The following is a 20,254-nucleotide window of genomic DNA, read 5'->3' as shown; positions in this document are numbered from 1 at the left end:
ATGAAGAACGGTCATTGTACTGACACAAAAGAAGACTTGGGGTTGGATAGAGGAACAAGACTGATGACAGAGGTCATTTGGACAACCGTTCACTTTGGCTTGAATCAGAATCTTGGTTGGCCATATCATGGGAAGTAGATATTTTTCTGCCTGAAAGGCTTGAGGGTGCCAGGACACAGCTGCACCTGAGCTTTCAGATGCTGAATGACTGAGGATGCAATCCATGAACATACAAGGAAGAAAGGAAGCCCCAAGTCTCAATAGGACTTACTCCCAAGTAAATATGCTTAGGATCATGCTACACATCTTGTTAATTAAAATTGTTTGACCAGATCTGAATGACAGATCTACTCTCTCTGTCTTAATCTTTACCTCTCTTTTCAAAACAGCTTGCAAATCTGTCAGAATGGACTCTGGTACATTAAATATTATGCCTCATTAAATTATTAGCCATTCTTTTTGAATACTAGAAAAAAGAGGTTGGTCTAATTTCATGTAGTAATTCATAGTACCTGGTATGGTCAAGGAGCCTTTTCTTTTCCCCTGACAGAGTCAAAGTTGCCATTGGATGGTGCAGAGAATTTGAGAGGGAGAGAGAGAGAGAGAAATTCAGTTATTGTCATTTATTTATGTAAGCAGCAGATAATATATCAGTGATTTGTTCTCAAATACAAAGTAGTGATAGATGAAGTAATTCCATTTGCATTCCGCCACTCCACCGAAAAGCAAAGGGAGTCAGATGGGTTTTTCTTCATACAACAATCCTGAGAGACTAGTTAGACAGAAAATTCCTGGCACAAAATTCCCCATTGAGTTTCACCCCAGTTCCAGACACAGAAATATGTACAGCAAACAATGCTATGGCCATCCTGACTATAAAAGATCCTTGGCTAACAAACTTGCAACAAGTCAACTGGTTATATGATTCCCAGACCTCAGTATTAAAACATTTCTTAAATGGAAATGGATGCTGCAGCCTCACCCCAAAAACACTATAGTTCCCCCCATTGTGAAACATGATAACTAAGGTGGGTGACATTTGGCCTTGCACTCTTGCGTGCTTTCTTTCTTTGAAAGTGTGCAGATGCATCAGTACAGAAATACCTGCATGCATGTCCAGAACAACAACAAAAATAGAGGTAGTTGGAGGAGGAGGGGATGGGGGGGGGGGGGACAGGAGACAGCCAACAACAACCCAGATACATTTTGCTAAGCTCTGTTCATACAGTGAAATAGCAATGAATATCCATGACTGAAAAAAGGGTACGTGTGGAAAACTAATACACAGAGAGAGAAAAATCTAATTTCCAAGGTAGGGGAAATAAATGACTTATTTGATATTAGGCCCCATTTGAAAGCACCCATATATCACAAGGTGCATAAGCTGCAGGTGTTGCTTGTGGCACAGAATGAAGTGGGGACTGTGGTAGCAGAAAGCCACTGCACCACTGTGCCACTTCCGAATGTAAGTGGGGAGACATTTTTAAATCCCCAGCCCCGCCATGTAAAAAGCTGCCTGCATGTCAAACATATCAGAAATAAGCCTACCACAAAACATCTCTCAAATTTACAACACGAGAGAAGGATTGTTTTTACACAAGAGAGTCAGCCTGGGACAATAAACACCCCCCCCACACACACACACACCCTGAAGTGCTGTGGAACATAACTTTACCAGCACTTTCTACATATCCAGCTCCTCAAGAAGATGTTAATCAAAATAAAAAGTTGAAAACATGACCTGTTTGGGGGAAGTAAATAAGTTGGGGCACCTGGGTTTTCTTACCTTTTTTCCTGAAGCGTCTGATAGCCAGAGCGATCAGACTCCCAGAAAGCACGAGGGCAACAGCCGATACTGTGGCTCCACCAGTATAAAGCAGAGCTTTTGTGTAATAAGGGGCAACATTTTCTGGAATGAATAACAAACCTAACAGTTAGAGACTGAGTCACCTAAGCTCTTCTTAGGTTCTTCATTTCCAGTTCTATGGCCTGGCACCTTCAGCATGACAAATCCAAGTGCTGCAGACTGTGATCAAGACAGAGAGACTTCATGGCAATATGGTCACCTGTATGATGTTCTGTCTTCTCAGAGTCCCTTCCTTCCTGTACAATGTAGGCATTGGCTCCAGCGGGCTGAGGTTCTGTGGGCCCCCTCAATCTTTTTTTTTATAAAGGGGGCAACTGCCTCCATTGCTGAGGCCAGACACAGAACCCCCTCAATGTTCCTCAGAAGATGGTACCTCTGCTGTGCCAGCAGCACTTTGCTCCCCCAGCTATCCAGGTGGATTTAGCTTTACCAGCCAAGACCAGCCTGGGCACCATCAGTTGACTCCACAAGCCACCTGCCCCAGACTTTATAAAACCCTTCCATCCAAGAACACTCCTCAACTATCAGTGCAGGTCTTACTTGTTTCACATGTTTCACGTGTCTGCAGGGCCACCAACTGCAATAGTTCTGCAAATGTACATCAAACCAAGCAGTCGGTACCACCAACTGGCTACCATCCATTGTGTCAGCAGAATATTTCCTTCCTCCTGAGCCCCAGGACAGTTCCGCAACTTTTTTGGGAATTATTTTCTTTTTTAAAAATAAGGGTGATTCTATGCTAAGCATTTTAGCAGAAACTATTCACAGGAAAATCACAGTCTTTCCAGTTGTGTGGAAAGCCAATCGGTAACTATAGCTTACAGTGGAAGAAGAAGAATTAGATAGGGCTAGAAGCCACCCATCTGGAAGCCCCCTTGAAAAGGGGCTACAGGGGGAGCCACTAGGGGTGCATTGGAAGATGGCCAACAATACCATCTCTCCGACCCAAACGGGGTAATTAAGAGGCTGTTATGGGAGTAGGCAGCCTCCCTTGTTGCCCCAACACACTGCCCTTGCCTGCTGTGCCCATAAATCACCCCCAAATTCGAAAGAAGGGGGCGAGGGCCCTAGGCAGAATGCCCCCGTGTGGACCTCAGCTCTCCTGGACGCTGTCTCTGATCGCGCACTAGCTGCAGCAATTTGGAATAATTAATTACAAAAGAAGCAAATGCACATATTTCAAGTGAAGAAGGGGAGTGAAGACTGCTAATTTAAGGGACCTCTGCGAAAGAAGACGACGGGTTGGAGCAACAGGAATATTTTACGATGAAGATACACCAAAGGCTGGGTATGTCGGCAACGGGACTGAATGGGGGGGGACCTTTTTTACTTTCCTTCTATGTGATTTACCAAGAACCCCTCCTCATTAGAACCGTCGGTTGAACTGACCCAAGCAGGATGATTAAGGTCTGTGCGGAGATAAACTTTAACCAAAAGTATGCTTTATGGAGATCGAGAAGGAATAAGAACTTTTGGAACGGCGCAGCAATTAATTCAGAGTCGCCATCTTGCCAAAGGATTTATAGCCGGGAGGAAGAATGGACTTGTTTTCAGACTGCATTCCTAGTGAATCTCCTCAGAGGTTTGAGAAAGGAGGCAGATTGGTGAAGATTAATGACGCTAAGACTGTTTTGATGTATGGAAGTGATGTTATATGGGAAACGTCTGAATATGGCTACTGGATAAAAAAAAAAAAAATCCACGCAGGATTACAAACTGTTCTAACCAGCTTGTGGAGACTATCAGAGGTCACAAAGAGAAAGGAAAAATATATGAAAATAACAACAAGAGATGTGGAAAAACAATAAGAAAGGACTGGATAGTACTGTGAACATCATATGGTTAGATTTGTAGACATTAAAACAGCAGCAAGAAGGAAGAAGTTGATGGGATCCCCTTCGGAACTTGAAATATGGGTACCCCCAACAAAAAATTAAAATTCGGCTGTGTAATTTGGAATTTATGTAATTTGGTTTGATTTGATGTGATTGGTCGGTTAATAAAAAATTATTCTTAAAAAAAAAGAAAAGGGGCTACAGGTACCTTGACAAACAGGCATCTCGGGAGACCACTGGCCATTGGCCTGGCACTGAATGCTGCTTGTTCCATTGAGGTTGTAGCCCTCAGCACACTGGAAGAGACATGTCGACCCGTATCTGAAGGAGTCCCAGGGACCAGAGCAATTCATCTTCATCTGCCCCAGAGCATTCAGGGGGGGACACTTTATTGCTGTTGGGGGGAGGTGAAGAAAATATGAACTACAAACTTGCTTTACACATTGGATTAAAGGCATGTTATGCTATTTCTAAATATAGCATTGTAAGAATTAGACAAACGGCTTAATAAAAGCTGACAAGTGACAGAGGCAGCTGTATTTATGCGATATGTCTTGGCTGTCTCTTAGTGCAGACCCAGATAACTGAGCCTGAGCTTCCACAGCTGCCTCTCTCCAGGAACCACAATCGGCAGGACTGGTAGCAACAGCGGCAGATATGTTCTATGCTTGAAATAATATTTTATTCTCTTGCTAATTATGCTGTGTTAAATGTGTATTCTGTTGTTGACATCCTTTGTAATGTAATATTTCAGTTTACTGTTAAATATGTTGCTTTGAATATATACTTTATATTTTATATACTTTCTTCAGTAATGTTTTATTCTGGATTGTTTAATTTGATGATTTAATGTAGCTTGTGAGCCACTTTGAGAATTTTTTCTTAAAAATATAAAGTGGTATAGAAATTAATAATAATAATAATAATAATAAACAATCAGAAAAATAACCCAAAACCAAGGATGTTACTGTCAAACACTAGGCTGGACATAATATTTGGCTGCTAAGTGGGGAAACCAAATGGAATACCCTGATGTTGTGCTGTAAAATAAGAAGTGAAACTGTGGGGTAGAAAAAATCTAGTTCACCCATGTGGGGTAATAATTAAAGACTTGGCTGGATCTCTAACTCCAAAGTTTGGGGCTAACCACACTCTCCAGCAAGAGTGAGCACCCAGGAGAGTACTAAAATAACAGAATCATGCTGCACAGTAAAGCATGGAAATAATAGGCTGTTAGACCTTATAAACGTCACATTCTAGTCCGCTTTCAGTGCTTCCTCCTCTACCCCTCTTGCAATAAACAGACCACACTATTAGTAAGTTTAAATGCTTTACTTACAAACTCCAAATGTCAGATTCATGCATTATTCCATGCAGCAGCAAGAAGAACACAGGTAGAAATACTGGGTTTACAAAACACAGAAAAATATTTCTGAGCACGCAATCTGGGCTTAAAGCTTCACATGGTGGAAGAGAATGAAGAAAGAAGCTTCACTTCCTCCTTCACAGGAATGAGAGAACACGACCTGAGTCCAGCAATATACTAGCCCTATACTTGCTAACTAGCCCTAAATTTGACTGCCATTTCCCATACAAACTCCAAGACAGAAACTGAAAGTGTGATAAGACATGCAAGGAGCTCGTCAGTGGGGTAGGCCTACAGAAGTGATGGCCAAACCTGGCCCTTCCCATCATCCCTGACAACTGGTCCCGTTAGCTAGGGATGATGGGAGTTGTAGTCCAAAAACAGCTGGAGGGCCAAGTTTGGCCATCACTGGCCTACAGCGTTTTGTATCACACTTCCAGTGTTGAATAAGATATATATTTTGGCCTCTGAAGCCACTGTGATAGACACACACAACACACCCTTGGAAAGAAGCCCTAATCCAATTCTGGGGAGCAACCTTACGACAAGCAGCACCCACTGTTTGCCCAAGCCTGTCCCAGAAGGAACCAAGGTTATCTGGAAGCCCTACCTTCACAAATGGGCACATCTCTTCTCCAGTTTCCCTGATCTGTGCACTCGAGCTCCTCTGACCCAACCAGCTCAAAGCCAGAGTTGCAGGAGAAGATGCAGCTGGAGTGATAGGCAAAGCGGCCATATGGATGAGAGCAGTTTCCCTTGCCATTGTCTGGAGTTTGCAGGGATGGGCACTGGACAGCTGGAATAGGAATGTGCAGATTATTTAATGTACATGAATACTGGATGAGTCACAATACACTGCAGCAGTTGCATATTCAAATTATAAAGTGTTTCTTTCCCTTGGCTGGTGACCATATTGCACGTATCCAAGATATCAAAATGCAACTATATGATTTTATGTTCTGGTCTTCCTTCAATGCAGAAAGCTTCTGAAAGAGCATTTTACGGGGTCAGCTTCCTTACAAGGAATAGGAGACCTGTGGCATTTTTGTCGTATACTTTAATTTCCAGTCATACGCATTGAACTCTGAGGAGTTATGGGAAATGCATTTACTGCAGGTGTCAGCCAACATGGCACTCTCCAGATGTTGGCTAAGGGGATGGGAGCTGGAGTTCAGTCACCTCTGGAGGGCATAATAATAATAATAATAGTAATAACAACAACAACAATAACAACAACAACAACTTATTATTTGTACCCTGCTCATCTGGCTGGGTTTCCCCAACCACTCTGGGCGGCTTCCAACGAAGATTAAAAATACATTAAAATGTCACGCATTAAAAACTTCCCTAAGCAGGGCTGTCCCTGTTTTGCTGGCACTGACCTTGACACTGCGGCAGTTGTTCAGTCCAGCGGCCTTGAGCTGTGCAGTCAAGCATCTCCAGTCCAAGCAGCTGAAACCCAGCACTGCAGGAAAAGTTGCAGCTGGAGCCATATGCAAAGTGCCCAAAAGGGTGGGTGCAATTTAAATGGCCGTTGTCGGGCTTAGGTAGACCTGGGCACTTAACAGCTGAAGCAGAAAGGACAAGTAAGCAACAAAGCCAAAGTTATAGATATGGTAAACTGAAGAAAATCCATTGATGAGCATATTATTATTACTGATAAAGCATTTGTTATTTATATAGGAAAACATGTTGCAAAGGAATTTCCTCCATGAAGAGAATATTTATGCTACAGGAGAGCTTAATGCAGATGAAATATCTATTACTATTTGTTGCTATTGTTTTATTAATCTATGTCTTGCCTTTCACATTATTGTCAAGGCAATTTACAAATGTTTCATAAAAACAACTAAAATAGTTTTTAAAAGGGTACAAAGAACAGTTGACGAGGGTGCAAGGCTACCTTCACAAATGGGCACATCTCTGCTCCAGTTTCCCTGATCTGTGCAGTCAAGCTCCTCTGACCCAACCAGCTCAAAGCCAGAGTTGCAGGAGAACATGCAGCTGGAGTGATAGGCAAAGCGGCCGTATGGATGAGAGCAGTTTCCCTTGCCATTGTCTGGAGTTTGCAGGGATGGGCACTGGACAGCTGGAATTGCAAATACAGATTTCTCAATATACACCCCAAATAAATAAGTCACTTCAAATTCAACGTGCGTTGTGTGATATCAAACGAAAGGTACTAACTTTGGGACTGGGGCCAGCCTGCAGATAGATGGCAGTTAATTCCACCTCCCCACCCGACCCCCTGATGAACTGCATGCTTGTGTGGTGAAATATTGCTACAGCAACTAAGCACATTTTGAAGCTTTGACACCCAGGACATCAGTGCTAAAGAAATCTGGAAATTAACAAGGAAATAAACAACTATCTGACTTTTAGAAGACGTCTGAAGGCAGCCCTGTATAGGGAAGTTTCCAGTGTTTGATGTCTCACTGTGTTTTAATTTGTTGGAAGCTGCCCAGAGTGGCAGGGGAAACCTAGTCAGGAGGCACAGAAATAATAAACTATTATTACTATTATTATTATCTATGAGATCCAGTTTTCCCGTATGAACCTGCCTTGCAGCATGTCCATTGACTGAGCTCTCTAGTGCTGTACTCCAACTGGCAGCAGTCCAAAGTTAATTTCAAGCAAAGGTCCTATTCTCTGCAGCTGCTGCTTGAGATCCTTTTAATCGGGAAATGCCAGAAATGGAAAAATGCAAAGCTTGTGATCTTAACTGCTGAGCTATGGCCTCTCCTACTCACATCAAGAGTCTGCCCTCCTGATATACACACAACGGCAAGTAAATTGCCAACCAGCTCTACATCTTACTCTAAGCATAAAAAAGCACCAGAGAAACACAGATCCATACAGAGATGTGTCTTAAATGGCCAATAAAATTATGTCAATTTAATTTACTTATATCCTTAATTGTATTTAGTCAAAGGCAATTATATCTCCATTGGGTGCGCTAAAAATAAATGGACTGTGCATCTGGGGCTGTGCTGTCTGCATGTCTGGAGTGAATGTGTTCTGCACCTCTTCTCAGCATTTTGGAGCGTGATACAGATGATATAGCTCTGCTGGATCAAGCTAAAGGCTCATCTAGTCCTACATCCTGCTCTCACAGTGACCAACATGATGACTATGGGGTCTAAGCTCTCCCCACTTGTGATTCCCAGCATACTGCTTCTGACAGTGGAGGCAGAACATTTGTTGTTGTTTAGTCGTTTAGTCTTGTCCGACTCTTTGTGACCCCATGGACCAGAGCACGCCAGGCACTCCTGTCTTCCATTGCCTCCCGCAGTTTGGTCAAACTCATGCTGGTAGCTTCGAGAACACTGTCCAACCATCTCGTCCTCTGTCGTCCCCTTCTCCTTGGGCCCTCAATCTTTCCCAACATCAGGGTCTTTCCCAGGGAGTCTTCTCTTCTCATGAGGTGGCCAAAGTATTGGAGCCTCAGCTTCAGGATCTGTCCTTCCAGTGAGCACTCAGGGCTGATTTCCTTAAGAATGGATAGGTTTGTTCTTCTTGCAGTCCATGGGACTCTCAAGAGTCTCCTCCAGACCATAATTCAAAAGCATCAATTCTTCGGCGATCAGCCTTCTTTATGGTCCATACATCACTACTGGGAAAACCATAGCTTTCACTATACGGACCTTTGTTGGCAAGGTGATTTCTCTGGTTTTTAAGATGCTGTCTAGGTTTGTCATTGCTTTTCTCCCAAGAAGCAGGCGTCTTTTAATTTCGTGGCTGCTGTCACCATCTGCAGTGATCATGGAGCCCAAGAAAGTAAAATCTCTCACTGCCTCCATTTCTTCCCCTTCTATTTGCCAGGAGGTGACGGGCCCAGTGGCCATGATCTCTGTTTTTTTGATGTTGAGCTTCAGACCATATTTTTCGCTCTCCTCTTTCACCCTCAATAAAAGGTTCTTTAATTCCTCCTCACTTTCTGCCATCAAGGTTGTGTCATCTGAGGCAGAACATAGGACATACTGTATGTAGAACGCATATGGAGGAACTGCCATGCCACTAAAAATGTTGTTACAGTGAATGGACCCCAGAGACAGTGCAGTCACCATCACCCAAAGCCTGCACCCAAAGTTCAGGTTTCATACTTTTCAGGAGGAGGGTGTGCTACAGTAATTCACCTTTAGACACTATGGATTGGTGTCCTTATTTCCACATCAGTCTGTGACCTCGTTAAGGAAGGCTGCCCCTGTGATCACCCCAGAATAAGTACCCAGTTCTTGGTATTCCGTCTGTGTCCTGTTCCTTTGCAAGTAGCAAAGGATACTCTTCCAGGGCACCCAGTCAGTTTTGTTTAGATTCCCAAGTTTCAGAGCAAGATCTTGTATGAAACTGGAGAAAAATCAAGAATTGCTGTTGCCACTGCTATCAGTGGAAGTATGACACCAGAGGATCCAATTTGTTTTTCAATTTAGCAAATGCAACATCTCAATTTTATATACTCAGCTACCATCCATTTCCCAGCTGATTCCCAAGAGTATACTCAGCACTGACCTTCACATGAGGGTGGTTTCTCCGTCCACATTCCCAGAGCTGTGCACTGAAGTTGCTCTGCTCCAACTTGCACAAACCCTGTATTGCAGGAGAAAGTGCAGCTGGAGCTGTATGCAAAGTCTCCATGTGGATGAGAGCAGTCAAATTCTCCATTCTTGGGGACATCCAGTTTGGGGCACTCAATAACTAGAATGAAAGAGAATGCTCAATGCTGGTGAAAGGAGGAACTATTTGTATTCAGCCCAGATTCTCCCAGCCACAGGAAGAGGCAAGTCCAGGCATGAAATGAGACCTCTTCTTCTGGGGGGAAATGAAGGCAGTTATTTCAGGGGTGCTTCCAGATGTAAGTTCTCCCTTGCATATAAGGTAGGTGCTGCTCAACAAACCTCTACACCACCATTCTTTTTACATTTAACTATTTGGCTTGACCATTTCACATCTGCACCAGTGGATGTATCATGATAGGACGTGTCTGAAATGAGTATTTAACTCATTCCTCTCACAGAAACATGTGCATGCATGCAGGTGGTTCATATATCTGCATGGGTTCCTTATTTTGTTTTTTAAAAAATAAACCAAACCCGCCACAAGTGTGAAATTAAAAAAATGCAAAAGTCTCCTTGACCAATGTAGAGATTAATCCATCAATCCCCCTTGTCTCTTACCACTGCAAGGCGGCAATTGAAAACCACAGGCACATTTAAAAAATATGTTTTCCATAAGAAGCCAAGAAACACCTTACTTTTGCCATTTTGAAAAACAGCCTTGTGTTTTGTCTCTTAACATCAGGACTTCCTCAAATTCTGCTTTCTCATGCTCAAGAAAAAAGGCATCGCATGCACTTAACATTATGTTTAGGCAATGTGATGCCCCCCCGCCCCAAGCATGAGAAAGCAGCATTTGAAGAAGTGTCTGATTTTCCATGCTATAGGACCCACATTTTCTTCTCATGAAAACCTTCCCCAACCCATGAAAAACAGTATTACAATACAGGCAGCAAAAGCCAAATTTGTGGCACATGACACTTCCTGTGTCAAAAACCACAGTCCCCAAAGTCCCAGTGGTAAAAGTGCAAACCAGCACAAACACACCCACACCGAAGGGCTCTTTGCACTGCTGTTCTATATCTTTCCTATCACTAAGAAATTAGAAGGGGAGAAATTGATGAAAGGAAGATAATTTCAAAACAATGATGCTGTTGCGATATGCATGCTCCCATATGAAGTCTGAGGAAAATGCTATAAGAAAGGACCATCTGGAAGCAGCCCAGGTTACGATAAGGTAGCCAGGCTGGAGGTGCTCAGCCTTGAAAGACCCTGACCAGACAGACCAGAGTTTCATCACAAAAACAGGCAGTGAAAAGACCTTAGTTACCCTGACATGTTGGCAACGGAGCAGTCCAGTTCCCAGTTGCTAAGCAGCGGGTTGAATTTCTTCCAGCCAAGGTAAATCCAGCCTCGCAGGCAAACTCACAGGTAGACTGGAATGCAAACTCTCCATTTGGATGAAAGCAGGTCATTCTCCCTTGCTTGGGGGTCTCCAGACTGTGGCACTGCATGGCTGAAGATGACAATGGTGATGATGGTAATAATAGTCATAATTTCTTATACCCTTCCCATTTGACTGGGCTGCCCCAGCCAGTCTGGGCAGCTTCCAACAAAAATACAGGGAAACAACAACAGCAATGGGATACAGAAGAAGAAGAGATACAAGTGGGCAAAGGGCGGGGGGAGCCAGGAGGGATAAGGGGGGGGGGGAAGGCTGTTGCAGAGTATTATTCCTTTGACCCAACCTCTACCCCTTGCACATATTGGTGTTTATTCAGGTATGTGTAAATGTCTTGTATACTGCAAATGTCTTGGTGGCCAGGAGGCCAAGGTGTGGAACGCATCAATTGTTAAGAAAACTGTGAATTAAAAGTTAGTATATTCAGGTGATGCATTTCTCTAGGAACTATGGCTTCTAGAAGAAGTCAGGAAAGATGTCATTTTATCCTTATTCCACCACCTCAGACCCAAAGAAGTGGATTTCTGGAAGCTTAAGAATGGTGGTTCTTCCAGCAGCCTCACCTTGGCACGCTGGGACTGCCGCTGTCCATTCTCCAGATGCTGTGCACTCCGTCACCTTTTCTCCAAGTATCTGGAAGCCTTCAGCGCAGTGGAAGGTGCAGAGAGACTGGTACTGAAATTCCCCATGGACATCGAAGCAGGTGCTGTTACCATAAGCAGGAGGCTGCAGCAGCTGGCACTGAACCGCTACGGAAAGCAGATGTGCAAATCAGGCGAGAGGCAACAGTTAAGAGTTGGAACTGGTTCAAGGGTGCAATTGCTTCTCATGTCCTGCACACAGTTTAGCAGAGGTGAAAGCATACAGCGTCCATGTTCAGTCTCAGGGTGAAACTACATAGCTCAGCTGGTTAGAGCACAGTGCTGATACTGCCAAGGTTGCAGGTTCAATCCCCATCTGGGACAGCTGCATATTCCTGCATTGCAGGGGGTTGGACTAATAATTTATTATTTCTACCCCACCCATCGGGCTGGGTTTCCCCAGTCACTCTGGGCGGCTCCCAACAGAATATTAAAAACACGATAAAAAATCAAACACCATCAGAGTCCCTTCCAATTCTACAATTCTATGATTCTAAGATTCATGCAATAGTGCAACACTTCTGTATTAAAAGTGGATCTGGCATCAAGTCCATAGCAAGTGTGGAAGTGAAAATAAGAAAGGGTTCAACTGCTTCCAGTCAAGCACCCCCCATGGACTTCATGTACATTTGGCAGGAACCAGTTAGGGACTACCATCATCGGGTCTAGCCTGATTCTCGGGACATTGACAGATGACCTGTTTATTGAGCATTCATCATGATTTGTTTGCAAGGAGGTTAGATGGTGGTGGGCCCCTCCAGCCTGGTGTTATATTGCAGATGTGTTCTACAACATGTTCTTGAGACACAAGTAGCACATTAGTGGTGGGTTTATTCTGCTTCCATGTGTTCTGTAATGCTTTCCCGATGCTGTCACATTATTGTTGACAGGAGGGGCTATGGGACAATAAAAGTGGAGCAAAAACCAGAACATTTGTGGTACAAAAAGTTATGGGGCTTCAGCAGGAAGTTACAGGATATGCACTAATTGGAAATGAAGCAGTGCAACTGCCCCATAACGTTTGCAGATGCAAACCGTATTGAAAGATGTGTGTGACTGCACTGATAGCATCATGAGCACAAATAGTCATGAATGCACCATGAAAAAAGATGTCTGGAGGGGCCGCGTGTGTCAAGGCAAGTGTTACTGCACACTTTCCAGTGCATTTTCCTTTGTGCAATCTGAGTGGCTTTCTTGATTATACAAATTACAAGGCATAGAATATTACCCAGTAATGAGGTAGAATATTACCCAATTTACAGCACAGTCTGGTATGCATGACATGCATACTGTAATTCTTTCTTTTCCCTCTTTCCTCCTTTCCTTCTCTACTTTTCTCCTTTTTAACTTTAGAAATTCTAATAGTTATTAATACAAAATACCTTTTACTTATGGTCACTAATCAGGCAACATAGATTACCATACATCACTTCATATCAACTTTGTTGATATAGTCAAAAAATTATCTGATGGTATATTATTATTTTATTTTTTAATGCAAGAATTGCTGCATGCCATATCCTCTATTGTAAACAAACAGGTAGCTAAATGAAACCATGTTAAATAGTTTTAAAATGAGCATTAAGAAAAACAAAAAAATTAATAATTGTGCACTCTGAAGTTGCTGACATGTGAATGAATCCCACCAAAAAAACCCCACAACAGTCTGTAGATGCCCTCAGTTATCAAGCCCTTGGAACGCTATCATATTGTGTATTGTGTATGATTGTGTATTGACAAATTCTGGACAGCAACATACTGTAAAACATAGTATCTCTCTGGGCTCACTGACTAAGTTCTTGGCCTTGGGTCCTGCCCAGTCCTCCAATCACTACACAGCAGGGTTAAGTGGACTATTCAACACGGCAACTGTGCAAGGTAGCTGCAGCAGACCAGTAACAGCAAACTGAGACACTAAATTCCTCTAGAGGCCCACAAAAGTCTATATGGATGCCATACCGTGACAAACAGGTACAGAGGATGTCCACTGGCCAGATGCACCGCAGCGCAACGTCTTGGGGCCACGGAGCTGAAAGCCAACTTCACAACCAAAATCACAGGTGGAGTTGTAAGCGAAGTCGCCCACTGGATTTACACAGTCCATGGTTCCTCTTGTGGGTAACTCGATTTCTGGACATTGCTTAACTAAAGAAAGAAAAAGGGGTAAACTAGAATGAAATAGAAATCTCCAAAACAATGATGCAAGGGGTATGCTTGCACTAGATTTATTTAGTATATGGAGTTTATAAACCATGAGCCTCACATACTACATTTCGCATGATGTCAGCCTATCTCCTCACCAACACCACAGGCACCCCTCCTCCCAGCTCTGCTCTAGTAAGTCTTGCTAGACACAGATGGATGGCAGACTTAAGCAGATCCATTCCCCATTTGACTGGGGGACCCTCTGCCAATCTCCAACAGTAACATTAAATCAGATTGCTATTCTCCCATGGATTTGTAGCCTTCACGGGTGCAGAGGTAGTCTAGAATTAGCCACAAATCAGCTAAAACAATTAGAAACAAATACAGTTATGTTCTTAGAATTGCAGAATTGTAGAGTTGGAAGGGACCCCCAGGGGTCATCTAGTCCAACCCCCCTGCAATGCGGGAATCTCATCTTAAGCGGGTGGCCATCCAGCCTCTGCTTAAAATGTTATTCAACTCTGTTTTTTCAACAGCATTTTTTTATTTTTACATCTGAGAGCAGCAGCTTCAGAACTGAGACCCAGTGCCAAAGATCCGGCTAGCCACAGATCAGATCAGTCACATGCCCCTTCCCTCTCTAAGTTTTTGTGGCCTACTGCCCCACCTTCTCTTTTCCAAGGCTTCTGCTTCCTCTGTCCTTCCTTGCCTAGGGCATGCATTCTCTGAACCTTTGAAGGATTTGTGCAGCTCAAGACAGTGATCTCAGGTTAATAGGCAGGGTAAAAATACTCCCAAATAAGTCAGCAAATGAAAACTCACTATAGCACAACAGCTGATCCCATACCAGGCAGGAAGCTCCAGCTTAGGGTAGCTCAGCCAGCCTCTGCCGAACCCTACTACATAACCCCTTTGTTTTTGAAGATATAGATAAGGTATATAGATTGATTTTTAGAATCAGATAAGTTAAGGCTCTCACTTTTTACTTGTTCTCTGCCTTAAAATAGCTGCCTGATACGCAGAAAATAAGGAATCAAAACTTTCCATATCTCTATACCAGAAAACATTCCTGCTTTCAAGTCAGGCTGCTGCAAATGGTACAGAGCAGGATTAGCAAAAAGAAAAGGGGGGGGGAGTTAACAACCTTAAATGCAATATGACCACCAACAGTAATTTTGAATCTCCAGGTTTATGAAAGTGATGTACAAAATGTTTATTCCATGCATCTAAATTAGTTTTCCAGGTCAACATCTACTTCTGGTCTTGGCATTTGATAGCCAACAGCTGGATCTCCAAATATATTCATCGTACACCCTCTAAGTACTACAGAGTTCTGAGACAATAATATCGGAATGGGATTTAGAAGGAAACTGAACCTTGACATATTGGCTCCAAGGAACTCCATTCTCCAGAAGCTTCACATCTAGTGGTCTCCACTCCACTTAGCAGAAAGCCCTCTGCACAGCTAAAGCTGCAGCTAGTCTGGTACTGAAATTTCCTGTGAGAGCAGATGAGGTCTCCATGAACAGGGATTCTTAATGGCAAGCACTGGACAGCTAAGGAACAGAGAAGGGAGGATTCAATCAGGTATGTGTGCGCTATGCATGATGGGAATTGGCTATTATTATTATTATTATTATTATTATTAATGCCATCCATTTGGTTGGGTTTCCCCAGCCACTCTGGGCAACTCCCAACAGAATATTAAAAACACAATAACATATCAAACATTAAAAACTAGAAGATCAGGACTCTGGTTATGAAGGACATCGACTGAAGATGGACTACTTACCTATTGCTCATTTTATCTGCATGTGCGCCCCCTTGCCCCCACAATTTAGGGGGCTGGGGCTGGGCGATGTCAGCATGCCACATGTTGTTGATGTGTCATGTGCACGCCACACGGCTTGCACACATGAAACAGGCACACCCTACTGCATGCACCTGTTTATCCGTGAGCTGCCTTGAGTTTTGTCAGGGGAAAAGGAGGGGAATAACAACAACAAAAACAATTCCACTAGGAATATCTCCTGCAACTAGGGATGGTGGTGAAATGCACCAGAAGCAGAATGAGCCCTGAACTGGCCTGTTACCTGCTTGTCCACTCTCTTTTGTGAAGTGGTCTTGCTTGCAGCGACTTTCTGAAGATTCCTCCAACACTTTTATTTTAGGGGGCAGGTAGAATTTATGTATTTTTTTGTAAATAATTTTTATTCATTTTCCAATTAAAAACCAGATTTTTAAAAATATGATGACATTTATTCCCGTACAGTTTAGTCAGCTGCTGCCATCACCAACATTTAATCTTAACTGTCTGCTGGAATGTACATTCACATTAACTTCTGTCTCATTTATTCACAGTTGAGGTGATTATGTTAGCCATTAACCCCCATTCACATTTATTGTTTTAATGTTAACCTTTCTCTCATTCCCCCCACCCAACTTCAGCCAAATGCATACAGAAAGCACAGTCACTGTCTTACGTCTTAATGTGGGCATATGATATTTATTAATATAACCCAAAGTGGGCTTCACTTGTGTTTGTGAATGCTAAAATGAGACTCTGGAGCATATATATTTGTAGCAACATTGCTGCATTACTTATTATAATAAATTATAAATTTATAATAAATGGTGAGTTTTTCTACCATCCTGTTTATGCTTTCTGCTTTTCAGTTTTGATCCATGCAAAAAGGAAAACTCCAATTTTTTTGTTTGTTTTCTGGGCAAAGTGTGTGGGCTTATGGGGTGTGTGGAATTATTACAACAGGGCTTGGCTCAGTGGGCCTCTTGCCAGTTTCTGGACCTTGGCAACTGCCAACACCTGACACCCACCATAACAGCACATACCTACACACTGCGGTATCTCTGCTGACCAGCTCCCAGACGGCAAGCACTGCAAAGTGGCCAGGCCATTCGTTTCAAATCCTTCATCACAACTGAAGCCACAGCTGGAGTTATAACTGAAGTTCCCCAGAGGATGACTGCAGTTCATGCGCAGTGGTCTAAGTGCAGCATCCAAGTCCTTGCATTTCACAACTAAATGGAGACATTGAAATACCAGGTTATGCCAACATTACCATCAGCAAATGTGTTTCTAACCTCTCCTTTGAAAGAGATTGTGGAGCTGAAACATTTGTTCCCTGAACCAGTGGCATAGCGTGGGTTGTCAGCACCCGGGGCAAGGCAAGTAATTTGCGCCCCCTAACCCGTGGATTTGCGCCCCCTAACCCTAACCCCCAGATGTTGCGCCCGGTGCGGCCGCCCCCCCTGCACCCCCCACGCTACGCCACTGCCCTGAACCCTTCCTCACTCACGTATAATACCAATCCTTTCAGACCTTGTGTTTCTTTGGAGCCAACACAGCAACCAGAATTTAATTCTCTCCCAAAGCATGGTCTGGCCAACTTGAGTTAAAGTACCACTTAGTGGTGGTAAAGATGAGTGACTAACTCAACCATCAGGAATTTATCATGGTGGCCCTATTCTGCCTTAGGTGCAGGACCAGACAAGTTTTTCTGGGGACATGAACAACAGTGTACCCCTTTCCCCTCAAACCACACCCCTCAAACTCAAATAAAAGTTACCGTATATTTAAAAGACAGATATATTTCACTGGATATATTACAAGACACATTTGCAAGAAGCAACCTGTATTCAGTTCAGTGGCGCTTACCCTGGGAAAGTGGATAAGGAAAAGAATGGCTCCTGTGAGCTGTGGAGTTGGTTCCTGAGTATTTAGGTCAGCATTTTCACCCACCCATTTCTAAGTCTCCTTTTAATTTCAAATATGCACTTTGCATCTCAGTGATGCTGACAGCATGCTATCTTTTTGGAATATCTATACAGAGCCTAAGCAAGAAGGTTATAATTTAGGCTCTGCCCATTTCTACTAGATGCAAGACATCCACCTTGGGCCAAATGAGGAGGGGAGAAATGCTTTTGCTATATGCATCACTTATTAGTACATGCAAAAACTTAGGATGGAAGCTACTTCCCCTCACCAGATTCAGTGTCTCTAGAACAGCTTTCTGGAAAAAAGCTTTGTTGTTTTCAGCATATCAGACTACAGCTAAACTCAGTAGAGCAGAATCAGTAGTAAGCTGGAAATCCTGAGGTCTAGAAAGCTGGATTTCTCATATGTGTGTCTGCCAGAGCAGTAGGTAGGAAAGGGTGGATGGGAGAAGACTTAAAGCACCATCTCCCCTTCCTAAGGCTTCTCCACTCTAGATTATCCCTGCTCCCATTTGGATTCCTTGGTTCCTCTGGTTTAGCTCTTAGGCTGCATACACACAATACCTTTAAAATACATTCAAAGTACATCCTTTCCCTCAAAGAATTCTAGACAGTGCAGTTACACAGAGTTCCAATTCCAGCAACTCTTAATAAACTACGGTGCCCAGAATTATATTTTGTTGAGGGTGGGGAGTGTGCTTCAGATGTGCTTTAAAGGCATGTTGGGTACACAGGCTTATTCACACAACTGAGGCACACCTTTCACTGAGACAGTAAACCTGCATCTTTGAGCAAGTTCACTTCAAACTACAGGTTAAGACTTGCATGGCTGATATATATTTTTTAAAACACTCGCTATTATAGAAAACTGGCACATCAGGGAGAAGACTCAACTAGAATCCAATATCTAGTTCTATATATTTTGTGTGGAAGAGCCACCAGCCTTGTGAGCCCCCATTCACAATATAAAGTACAATTCAGAGATGAGTTTTCTCCTCGTGGAAATAGGCCAAACTTGCCCTTTTGATTCCCCCAAACCAGGGCCAAGAGTGGCTGAGAAGAATTTGTACATTTTGTTGCTAGACTTAAAACCCCTGGCATGGCTTCCAACATAGATGTTTCAAAGGAAAATTATATTGAGATGGGCAGTAATGTTATTTGTGATGCATGTCAGTCAACACAACAGGGCTAAATATTTCTCAAAGAGCAATGCTTGTTATCATATTCCGGTGTGCTTCCTTTTGGGGCATAGCTACACCACTAATGTAAACTAGTTTTAAAAATGATTTCCTCTTTCCAGAGAATTCTGGCTACTGTAGTTTCATGAAGGGCAGGGGGGGCGGAGAAGTCAGCAGCCTCAAAGTACAATTCTCAGGATTCTGGGGAGAAAGCCAAAACACTTAAGCTTCTTTTAAAAACACATACACACACACACACACACAGAGACACACAATATAAGTTAGCAGCATAGAACAATAATCTGCACAGGAAGAAAGCTGACAAAATAGGGGGCTTTGCAAAAGATGCTACTGGTTTCATCACATAAGCTTCATACTGTGAATGGACAGAGCCCTCTGAATGTCATTTAAGTGAAGAAGGTGGCACCAGTTCAAACCAACAAAAGCCAAGAACTGAAAGAAGCCCCCCTCAGCCTTGAAGAGGAGCAGTTTCTCTTGCTCAACAAAAATGTATTCACGGGAAAACCTCTTAAAAGTTATACAAGAGAAATAAATGTAAATTTTGTATTTTGTGGTGATCAAGAGACTGAGCGGAAAATCAGATAGTCCCAGGTTCAAAATTCAGCTTAGCCATTAATTCACTAGAAGGCCCTGAAGGAAGCCCCCTCGCTCTCAAATGGGGATCACACTGGCCTTCCTTACAGGAAAGCGTACGTGAAGCACTCAGAACCATACCCTCCAACATTTTCCCAATGAAAATAGGGACACCCCATTCCATAATGATAACTTTACTATTTATACCCCACACATCTTACTGGGTTGCCCCAGCCACTCCGGGCAGCTTCCAATATATATAAAAACGTAATAAAACATAAAACATTAAAAAATCTTCCCTATACAGGATTGCCTTCAGATGGTTCAGGGGTCAGATAACTCCATACCCTCCAACATTTCTCCACTGAAAATAGGGACAACCTAAGGAAAAGTGGGACATTCCAGGATCAAATCAGAAACTGGGACGGCTTCTCCAAATCAGGGACAACCCTGGAAAATAGGGGCACTTGGAGGGTCTGTCAGAACATTTAACTCAAGCGCTAATTATTCTTATATGTTTTGTCAGCACGTAAGAAGTATCCATCCCCCAGCCATGGTTCTGGTCCTTGGGTTGTTAGAAGACTCACCATATTCACACTCCGGCCCATAGAAGCCAGGATAACATTGGCAGGTATAATTCCCAATGGTCTCCACACACTCCCCATGCTGACTGCAGGAGGAAGGCTGGCAGGAAGCTGCACAGAAGAGAGAAGGGGATCAGAGTTGCACCATCTCTTGAAACTTACAGCTCTACTCCGAAGGGAGCACAGAACTGCAGATGCCAGGGTCTCCTTGGAGAAGAGAGGAGGGCTACACTAGTTAGCAGCCTATTTCATTCTCTAGTGTCGATGTGAGAAAATGGAGGCCAGTTTCTCCTG

General features: G+C 43.2%; 1 protein-coding gene across 2 annotated transcripts in view; it reads right to left on the bottom strand.

The window, feature by feature from the left end:
• Window positions 1-20,254, bottom strand: part of SELP (selectin P) — a 31,450-nt gene that overhangs the window by 3,479 nt on the left and 7,717 nt on the right. The window contains exons 4-16 of one of the 2 annotated variants that reach the window (XM_083444688.1): window positions 19,964-20,071; window positions 16,720-16,908; window positions 15,246-15,425; window positions 13,684-13,869; window positions 11,647-11,832; window positions 10,952-11,137; window positions 9,578-9,763; window positions 6,972-7,157; window positions 6,451-6,636; window positions 5,679-5,864; window positions 3,911-4,096; window positions 1,787-1,909; window positions 513-543 (exon numbers count right to left, since the gene is read on the bottom strand). In XM_083444688.1, the coding sequence (XP_083300814.1) occupies window positions 513-543; window positions 1,787-1,909; window positions 3,911-4,096; window positions 5,679-5,864; window positions 6,451-6,636; window positions 6,972-7,157; window positions 9,578-9,763; window positions 10,952-11,137; window positions 11,647-11,832; window positions 13,684-13,869; window positions 15,246-15,425; window positions 16,720-16,908; window positions 19,964-20,071 (2,119 nt within the window). The remainder of the gene's footprint in view (window positions 1-512; window positions 544-1,786; window positions 1,910-3,910; window positions 4,097-5,678; window positions 5,865-6,450; window positions 6,637-6,971; window positions 7,158-9,577; window positions 9,764-10,951; window positions 11,138-11,646; window positions 11,833-13,683; window positions 13,870-15,245; window positions 15,426-16,719; window positions 16,909-19,963; window positions 20,072-20,254) is intronic. The other variant, XM_083444689.1, reaches the window with a different exon arrangement.

Source organism: Podarcis tiliguerta (genome assembly GCF_965153285.1).
Source record: "Podarcis tiliguerta genome assembly, chromosome: 6".
Classification (NCBI taxonomy): Eukaryota; Metazoa; Chordata; class Lepidosauria; order Squamata; family Lacertidae; genus Podarcis; species Podarcis tiliguerta.
Note: the sequence above shows the minus strand (reverse complement) of the source record. Positions and strands in the feature narration are given on the sequence as shown.